General features: G+C 40.8%; 1 protein-coding gene across 1 annotated transcript; it reads right to left on the reverse strand.

The window, feature by feature from the left end:
* Positions 1-212: 212 nt before the first annotated feature.
* IL1A (interleukin 1 alpha) lies at positions 213-9,043 on the reverse strand. The gene is made up of 6 exons (XM_069494711.1): positions 8,997-9,043; positions 7,985-8,033; positions 6,855-7,077; positions 5,116-5,289; positions 2,594-2,715; positions 213-407 (listed from the first exon to the last, which is right to left on the reverse strand). Exons 1-6 carry the CDS (start codon positions 9,041-9,043, stop codon positions 213-215), a joined length of 810 nt encoding a protein of 269 aa, XP_069350812.1.
* Between the last annotated feature and the right edge of the window lie 1,055 nt (positions 9,044-10,098).

The raw sequence follows: 10,098 nt of genomic DNA on the forward strand, positions 1-10,098 counted from the left end.
GGGTGTTCTTTAAATAACAAACAACATTGCATGTTAGTGTTGGTTCCACTAGACCTTGCTTGTCTCTTACAAAGAGGGTAAACATTCATTTAGAATTACAAAGGCTAAGCACGTGCTCAGCAAATGACTAAGAGTAAAAGATTGGACTTCTTCATGTACATGGTACATACAGACTGTCAACACTTTGTAAGTGAGAAGACTAAAAGTTCAGCCTAGCTTTCCAGTATCTGAAAGTCAGTTATAGAGGGTAGCCCCTTTGCCATGTGCACCAGATTGTCTTGCTTTGTGGCGATAAACAACTGTGGTTGGGCAACCGAGGTGAAGTAGTTCTTACTGCCGTGACTTTCCCAGAAGAAGAGGATGTTGGTGTCATCACCTGTGATGGTTTTGGGAGTCTCAGGGATCTCCTACGAAAGGAGAACAGAATTCTGTTAGAGAATGAGAAGGTGATAGAAAAAGAACTCAACCCCTTGGCATCTGGCCTTCGTGAGAAACAGCACTTTAGGACTATGTCTCTAATGTGATGATATAGGTTCTTCGTTCATTTGTTCATTCAGCAAGCATTTATTAAATGCCTATTAGATGTATGATCCAGTCTATTCATAAGTGTTGATTTACTCAGCTGATTAGAGAGAGATCTAAATTACTCATGAGGACTGTCAATGACACTAGCACTACCGTCTCACCGTATCCAGGCAGGTAAGTGTGAACATTGTTCATGTCCTGCTTTCAACATAGGCATAAAGCGTTTTGCATCAAATCTGAGCACTGGTGATTCTAAGCTTCCTAAATATATTGACCTCTAAGTATGCAAATCATACCTTTGGGAAAACAATTTAGCACTTAGATGACATTTAACTTTGTATTTAAGTCAACAATTGAAGGTTAGACACACACACACACACACACACACACGCAACTTCCCAGGTATATCAGTAGTTAAACTGTTTCAACAGAATTTTTTTTAGAATGTACTTTTCCTGTGGTATGAATAGAATCTAACAATACTTTCATGGAAAAATAGATTTCAAATTCCAAGGTGAGATGCTTCTTTCCTATTCTTTTCAATCTAAAGCAAGTAAATATACTTCTTGAGGTTTCCTCGGGATTTCAAATGTCAGCAAGAATTTTATTTCCAAAACTTATTCCTCTCCTAGTTGCTGCCATCTCAGTAAATGCGGTTTCTCCTCTTTCTCCTGTTAATTCTATCTCTAAAATATAGACCAATTCTATTTCTTTCCACCTATTTTCTTACCTGCTCCACCCATGGCTGCTGTTATAACCTCCTAACTGGGTTCTCTGCTTTCTCTCTCTCCTTTCTTCTGATCTATTCTCCATTTTAGGAACTATGAGTGAGGTTATGACACTGCACTGTATGAAACCACTTACCGGCTTTTCTTTGTAAAAAATGAAATCCAAATGCAAGCTCTGTAAGCACTAGCCACTGCATATCTTTCCTCCTTCTCACAGTGCCTCAGCTCCAAGACTGCTTTTTCTGATCCTTGAAGCTGGGCTTAAAGATCCTGAAGCTCTGGCACCTGGGTGCACTCAGACCCTCTGTTTAGAATGCCCACTCCACCCACCACATGGCATGTTCCTCCTATCAGCATCTCACAGGGAACTCTCCTCTTGCCACTCTGTTTAAATAGCATGTCCCCATTTTTCTCTGTCTCAGCACCCAATACATTTTCTTTGCAGCATCTTGTACTTTTTTGTTGGTTGTTTGGCTTGTCTATTGTCTGTGTCCCCCAGAAGACTAAGTGCTATAACGCTAGGGGCTTTGACTCGCCACTACCTATATAGCTGTTGGCACTATGCTTAGAAAATAGAAAGCTCTCAATAAATAATGATTGTTGAATGAATTCATGAATGAAGCTATTGCCCTACTCTATAGATATAACTTTCATTTTGTTCGATCCAGTTAGAGAAGCATACACATCCACATAAATTCTACCTGGGGATGGGAGGCCTTGGGTTATACATTTACTGAATAAGAGTCATCAGTGGAGAAAACATGCAAGGCTACAGTGGGCATGCATGTGTGAGCCTGTATGGTTGAGGGGTACCATGGTAGTGGAGATGGGGCTGGGATAAGGGATAATGCTGGTGCCTCCGAAGAGGGAGAGGCACTGCAGTCAGCAAGCCTGGGTTTGAGTCTTGGCTCCTAGCTTTTTGCTTTGTGCCCATTGGCAGCTGATTAATCCTCTCTTATCTCAGTTGGCTTATTTGAGTTTCTTGGAGGCAGGCCCCACTGTCCTAATGCCTAATATCATGTAGGTCAGATAATAGATGTCAGTGAAGATTGATGGAAACAACGGATGCCCTGGGATGGGAGGTGAATAGGGTCATACAGGGGAAGGGACAAAACGGAAGCAGGCAATTTAGCTCTTGTTCACTCTTGCTACCTCCACTGTACTTTCATGGATCCTACCTAGGATTGCCTGAGCATGGGTGAGAAGCCAGGTGGGGTCGTGTGAGCAGGTGGTAGGCAGGGAAAAGGACAGTGCCACCCTGCTAGGGCCGGTGCCTAGTGGGCTCATTTACAAATGTATGAGATGTAAGTGAGGGAAAGTGCAGACTAAGGACAACTGACCTTCAGTAATACCGGTTGGTCTTCATCCTGGGCACACACAAACAGTTGAGTATTTGCGATTCTTAGAGTCACAGGAATTTTAGTATCATCTTTTGATCTATAAGCACCCATGTCAAACTTCACTGGTGAAGAGAATAGCCAAAAAGAAAGTAAATCCATTATGTTATTTGTATAAGATCAGTTCTTATGTAGATATTGTGTGTATGTTTGTGTGTGTGTGTGTGTGTGTGTGTGTGTGTGTTTGTGGTTAGGTCCATATCTATGGTGTGAATATCTGAAAGTCCAGAATGGAATTCTTTTTTTTTTTTTTTTTTTGAGACAGAGTGTCGCTTTGTTGCCCAGGCTAGAGTGAGTGCCGTGGCGTCAGCCTAGCTCACAGCAACCTCAAACGCCTGGGCTTAAGCAATCCTACTGCCTCAGCCTCCCGAGTAGCTGGGACTACAGGCATGCGCCACCATGCCCGGCTAATTTTTTTTTTTTCTATATATATTTTAGTTGGCCAGATAATTTCTTTCTATTTTTAGTAGCGACGAGGTCTCGCTCATTGCTCAGGCTGGTCTCGAACTCCTGACCTTGAGCGATCCACCCGCCTCGGCCTCCCAGAGTGCTAGGATTACAGGCGTGAGCCACCGCGCCCGGCCCAGAATGGAATTCTATACATCTTTGCATCCTTTACAATGCCACATTTACCAGGCAGATAAATACTTGGTTAATGTTCTTAGACTTTCTATCTTGAATGAATGCATGGGAACCAAATATGTATTTGTTGAATCTCTTATAATTACATCATGGGATAAGACCCCGCAATTTGTTAGATCAGGAGTTCATAATGACCTAAGGTGGAGGGGTTTAGGAAACTGATACACTCACATGTTGCTAGTGATACTGAAAAGGGGTTCAGTTTTCTTCAGAGAATGATGTTTAATAAAGCTGTAAAATTATTACACCTACTGATCTGGAAGTTCCACTTTGGGATATGCTCCAAAGAAATAAACAGGGAAAAAAACAGTAATGTCTATGAAGATATTTGCAACAGAGATATTTAGAACAAACCCAAAGGACCAGCACAGCAACATGATTGAATACTCTAGTGCCATTAAAAATGGCAAATACACATATGATGTCAATATGTGGGAAGATTGTGTGAAATAATATTAAGTAGAAGCACAGAACACAAAATAATTTGTAAATGTAGTAGAGTGGAAAGCATGTTAGCTGAAGTACATCCAATCAGGAAAAGTCCTACTTACTTATTGGACAGTTGCCTCATCGGATTTTTTTTTTTTTTTTTTTTTTTGGAGACATGGTCTCTCTCTGTCCCCTAGGCTGGAGTGCAGTGGCATCATCAGAGCTCCCTGTGACCTCAAACTCCTGGCCTCAAGCGATCCTCCAGCTTTGGTCTCTCAACATGCTAGGATTATGGGTGTCAGCCACCACCCCTGGCCTCTCTTTGGATCTTTAAAAATAATTTTGTATACTGTTGATATGTCCTGAAGCTAAAACATGTCCACCATGGAAAGTGGATCTGTGTGACAAAAGCTTTTGCACACTAAACTTCATCTTTTAGACTGTATTTGCAGCTTATTGGTATCACCACCTATGTTATCAAAGATAATAAAGGTCTTCCTAGTTTGCTGTTATTTGTAAGTTTGATCAGCAGGCTTTGTAAAGAAGAGCGATTGTTCTTCACTGGCTTTTGGGTAAATTTGAGTACGTCATTTAATATTTCTGAGAGTCAGTTTTCTCATCTTTAAAATCTAGAGTTAAGGCTGAGCGTGGTGGCTCACGCCTGTAATCCTAGCACTCTGGGAGGCTGAGGAGGGAGTATTGTTCAAGGTCAGGAGTTCAAGACCAGCCTAAGCAAGAGCGAGACCCCCTTCTCTACTAAAAATAGAAAGAAGTTATCTGGACATTAGCCAGGTACGGTGGCACATGCCTATAGTCCCAGCTACTCGGGAGGCTGAGGCAGAAGGATTGCTTAGGCCCAGGAGTTTGAGGTTGCTGTGAGCTAGACTGACGCCATGGCACTCTAGGCCAGGGCAACAGAGTGAGACTCTGTCTCAAAAAAAAAAAAAAAAAAATCGAGAATTAAGAATATCTGAAAGAATCAAGAAGATAGTAAATCAGCAGGCTTTGTACTTCACCTTGTGCTCTCAAAAACAGGAAATTTCTCTCTTGTAGAACTTCCAGATATAGCTGAAACTTCTGTCCTTGCCTGAGTTTTTTTTTTTTTTTTTTGAGACATGGTCTTTCTCTGTTGCCTGGGGTAGAGAGCAGTGGTGTCATCAAAGCTCACTGTGACCTCAACTCCTGGGCTCAAGCGATCCTCCTGCCTCAGCCTTCCAAAGTGCTAGGATTACAGGTGTGAGCCTGAGATTTTTTTACCAGGAGTGATGTGCTTCAGCCTATTCTAGAAGAATTGTGCAAACCAGGAATCTAAAGAAATATATTTTTTGAAAGCAGAAAGCTTGAAATAATTAAATAAATAAAAAGAGGGGGAGATGACAGAGTTGGCCATTTACCTGCATCATCCGGATTATTTATTGCAGCAGCTGTGAGGTACTCATTCGAGGGGGCTCGAACTATACTTTGATTGAGGGAGTCATTCAGGATGAATTGGGTTTTGATGATCCTCATAAAGCGGTAACTCGTGTTGCTCAGGAGGTAGGAAGGTGCTGACCTGGGCTCGATGATTCCTAGAACCGTTATCACAAGTTCAGATTACTGTCTGCATATAAACGCAGACAATGTATACACTCGAGTACAAGCATAGAAAGTAGCTCTGGAAGGGACGTTAGGAATATTCCAATCCAGGTGAGCAAACACAGAGAAGTGAAATCACCCTGTCAGTGGTGGAATTGATTCTAGGATTATCCTTGTGGTTATGTATTTGCTTCTTTTTAAACTTTGATTCCTCAGAAAACAGTTTTGTTGTTCTTTTTTAAAAAGAGATTAATTGGTGCAACTTTCTCATTTGGCATTGTTTGGAGGTTTCTAAGTGACCGGGAAGACTACCAGGATTCCCCATCTATACTTTCAAATGAACTCACTTAGGAAAAAATGAATACACTAAAAATTACGTATGTTACTCAGGGTACAGGTCTACCATCTTTCTGGAAAGTGGTATGTATCAATAGCTTCACCAGTCCTTATGACTCTCAGTAGCTCTGCTTTTAGGAATCTATTCTAAGGAAAGAAGTGGTGACAGAAATGAAAATTTACTGATATAAATGTTCATTGTTACATCACTTATACTGGCAAAAAATTAGCACTCTAAAATGTTCTTGATATTGCTGAGTGAAAAAAGCTAGATATAAAATTAGACATAGTGTGATTCTAATACTGTTAGGCATGTTTGTTCATGTGTGTGTATGCATATAGAAAACCTTTAAGGAAAGGTGCCACAGTGCTGGCAGTGATAAACTCCGGCAATACATGTGATTTTTATTTTCTTATATTTTGTCACATTTTAAACCTTCTAGGTGGACGTGTATTATTGCTTAGATGTTATCCTAAAAACAGGAATATTCGGTTTATGTTTCATGTGGAGGCTTGTATGGTAAAGGCATGGGGGAAAAACCGTGATTTTTGTAGTCAGAACTGAATTAGATTTGAGGCTCTCTCACTTACAGATTGTGAGCCTTCGGGCATGTCACTTATCTCAATGAGCTTAGTTTCCTCTTATGTAAAATGACAATGCAGGGTTGCTGTGAGGTTTAGAGATAATTCTGCCATTAATAAATTAGTAGTGTGTGTAGTATGAATAAAGGTCATAGTAGTAATAGCATTAGAAATAATAACAGCTAACATTTATCGGGTGCTTACTATGCACCAGACATTTTTCTCGTCCAGAAGTTTGGGCGTATTGACTCATTTAATCTTCACAACACGCCAATGAGGCAGGGACTCTGATTATCTCCATTTTACAGTAGAGGAAACTGAGGCACAGAAAGATGAAAATAACATGCCCAAGGTGGGCACCCACTAACAGTCTATAGCTACTTTCTCCTGAAAGAGTCAAAGTCACACGACCTTACAATGTGGCCCAGAGATGAGCCCATGAGCAAGTGTTCTAGATTCAGGTCACTGTTAATCCCTCCCTGCTGGAGAAGGATAAAAATTTGTCTTCCTTATAGTTACCATACTAATGCTTGGTTTCCCACCTGTTATTCTGACTCCAGGTTCTATTTTCTCCTATATTCTATTGTCCCCATTTACCTAAAACTGAAAAGCAAGGATATTATTGTGCTCGAGGCTTTACCTTCTTCTGAATTATTTGCAATGGCCTCCAGGTCATCATCAGTGATGTGTTGATTTAAACTCAACCGTCTCTTCTTCAGAACTTTCCCATTGTCCGCAACCACCACCACACTCTCTTTGAAGGTAAACCTGGATGTCTTAGAGGTTTCAAAGGTACTCAGAGACATAAATTGACCCATGTAGTCTTTATGATGCAGGCTGTAGCTTGTATCATAGAAGGATTTCTGGGAGGAAAGACGATAGAAACTGAGAGTCTGTCCATGGCGTAGGAGCTACATTCAACAGACTTAGTGAGAAGGATCTCCTTTTTGGTCTTGAGTAATTCTCATTTATCAGTCCTCTCTCCCTCCCCTCCTCCTTTGCTCCCTCGCCCCTCCCCCTTCCTTCATTCCTTTCAGGATGAAGGGATGTGATTTCTTGGGAAGAATTTTCCATCCATTTGCATGCTCAAAAATGAGACGTTGTAACTAAATAGGTTAACAATGATCTTAGTGAGTGGTAGCCTTCCAGTTAGTTCCCTCTCAGGAGGTTAAACGTCTACTTGATAATGCTCAATATATTTTAGAAATACTCCTTTGGGTATAGCTTTTTAAGCCAGTACCAGAGATGCGCAAGGCAGTGCTCATACTATCTATTTGTAGCCTTCAAACACAATAACACGGCTTGGTGAGTGGTTGCAGATTTCCCACCTTCCATTATACTGCTTCCTATCCCTCAGCTTCATGGGCAATTGTGTTTGGAGGATGCTCTCTCACCTCTGATGTTGGTGTCAGAGAGGACAACCACAACACATCACATTAAGAGAGAGACTCCCGGTGAAATAGCCTGAAGAGGCTGTCCCAGGATGGCATAACTAACATCCTGATGAAACCTGGCCCAGGAGACTCCAGCTTTTGGGGATTTGGGAGAGTTCTGTTCTCTTCTGGGAAAAGGTGGTGAGAATGAAGAATACCACCAACTATTAGTTTAGAGAGGCAGATGGCCTCACTTATAATGAAGAAATGCAGGTCTCTGGACTTCTAGTGAAGCTAAAACAAAAGCATCTAAGATTCAAGCCATTTCTCTTCTCTTCTGATGAAGAAATACTGCATAAGGATAGCAATCCCATAAGAATTACAGTCATTTGCTCACCTGATTCAAAGAAAGATGGTCAATGGTGGAACTGTATTCTTCATTTTCACTGTCAAAATAAGATGATGAGAATGTAATACTGTTTGTTGTTTCATTATGGTCCCTGGGCAATCTATTTTAATGATCATGTTAGCTTTGGGTAACACACATACACACACAAACATACACACACACACTCACACGGCCATTACTGGCATCTTTGAAAATTAAGGACTTCTAGACATACACATACATACAGTAATTCATAGCTCACTAATTTGGAATTAGTAATCAAGACAGGCCTTGAACTTTACCTGTGCTTTAGCTATAAAAATTTGGCTTGGCTAATAAATTGAAGAGCTTTAATTTCAGGGAAAAATACTAAGCTCCTTAAAAGAAAAGAAATATAATACTTTTGAAGCATCTCATTTTGATTTTAACCAAATTGATCATATGTTACACATTGCTTTCATGTATTCACTAAGACAGATTTAATAATTTATTCTTGGTAAAATATCCAGGCAACATTTTGACAGCCTAGTTTGTATTGGTATTTAGTATAGATAAGAGGAACATCACGTGAGTTTAAAAATGTTCTATCTCTGAATGAGGTTGGACTGTGTATGTGTATTCACAGGCTCAAATTGCTGTGGAGCCATTTTCTACTCCCAACTGAGATCGAGTTTTCCTGACAATGGATTTTCTCTCAGACAGTCTATTAAAAGCTATTCCTATATCAGAGCATGTGAACTCAACCAAGGCTGTCTAAGTTGAAGTTGAAATTCACATAGGACTCAGCAGACCTGAAAAATAATTTCTCTAAAATGGCTGTCTCCCTGCCAATGTAATCTCAGTTTAACATGCTGGGTGCTTAGTTTTCCTGGGTCTTCTCTGAACCTGCTCTGACTTCAGGGCTAGTGCACATCTCTAGAGCCTCTGCCTGGCTTTATGCTGGCCACCATAATGCTTAGCTGGATTCTGATGAGCCTTGAACTCCTTGTTAAATCACAGGAGATAGAATCTTATTTCTTACCTGTAACAGTTCTTCAGGTCTTCAAACAGGTCAGGGACTCTGGCCATTTTAACTTCTGCAACGGAGAACACCTGTGGCTGCCAGCTGAGACAGCCTCTGAACCAGATGCCTGCAAGGGGAGACACGTCCACTTTGTGCTTCTTGAAAAAATTCACTGAATGACTTAGTCCACCTCAGCATTTCCCCCATTCTTCTTCTCACCCCCTTGAATTATTTTTATATGCATCTGCCTCCTCTATCAGATCGTACACTTCTTTCAGAATGTTTTATTTATCTTGGCATTCCTTATGTGCCAAACCCAATGCATTGCACATAGTGGTTATTCAATGAAAGTTTGAATCAGTTAAAAAATAACCCCACAAGAATAAGATATTTGCCTTTCACAGATGCTAGAGAGAGACAGAGTTGGAAATATTCAATTTTCTCCCAATAGTTGTTGGTAGTAGAGACTTCTTCCCAAGGGAAGGCTCAGCCATACCCACCGATGCCCTCACAGGAAGCTAGTTCTTCCGTCCCCCAGCTCCCCATCAGTAAAAGGAGAGAATCATTTTCTGAAATCTGACTGTGATTCTAGCTCACACACCAAACCAGGGAGAGAAAAGAAAGGAAAGAAGGGAGAGGCTGTCATTTTAGAAAAGGCAGGCAGTCTGAGAGAAAACAGCTGAGGAGAAAAATAAAAAAATACTTTAAAAGCCAAAGATGTGATAAGGACAATACCTTTGCTGACTCAAGCGTCAATGAAATGACTACCTCTCTGGCTGGAAGCTTCAGCCTGAGTCAGGCTTCTTCGCCCTTTTGTAATTGTCCTGGGTAGGCGTGGCCACAAGTGTGTTGCGTCACGGGAAATTCACAGGGAATAATTCTGGTTTGTTCAGAATTTTAATTTCTGTGTTTATTTAACTTGATACTGGCTAAAATAATGAAGATGCCGTATGTGATAGTATCGTTTACAGATATTCCAGGAGTTATTTACAGCTTTGCTCTGTACGATTATAAACATGTATTAGAAAAAGGGAAGAAGAGCAAGAAACTTATCAAGTTTCTAAAGATATGTAATGGGGGAGGAAGGGAGAAATCCTGAAATCAGAAGTATAGGCGCCTA

Source organism: Eulemur rufifrons, chromosome 19 (genome assembly GCF_041146395.1).
Source record: "Eulemur rufifrons isolate Redbay chromosome 19, OSU_ERuf_1, whole genome shotgun sequence".
Classification (NCBI taxonomy): Eukaryota; Metazoa; Chordata; class Mammalia; order Primates; family Lemuridae; genus Eulemur; species Eulemur rufifrons.

Excerpts from the sequence above, each read along its gene's own strand:
- IL1A (XM_069494711.1), bottom strand. The coding sequence starts at position 9,043 with ATGGCCAGAGTCCCTGACCTGTTTGAAGACCTGAAGAACTGTTACAG. Across the intron at positions 8,034-8,996 it reads GACCTGAAGAACTGTTACAG|TGAAAATGAAGAATACAGTT; the intron begins GTAAGAAATAAG and ends TTATTTTGACAG. Across the intron at positions 7,078-7,984 it reads ACCATCTTTCTTTGAATCAG|AAATCCTTCTATGATACAAG; the intron begins GTGAGCAAATGA and ends CTTTCCTCCCAG.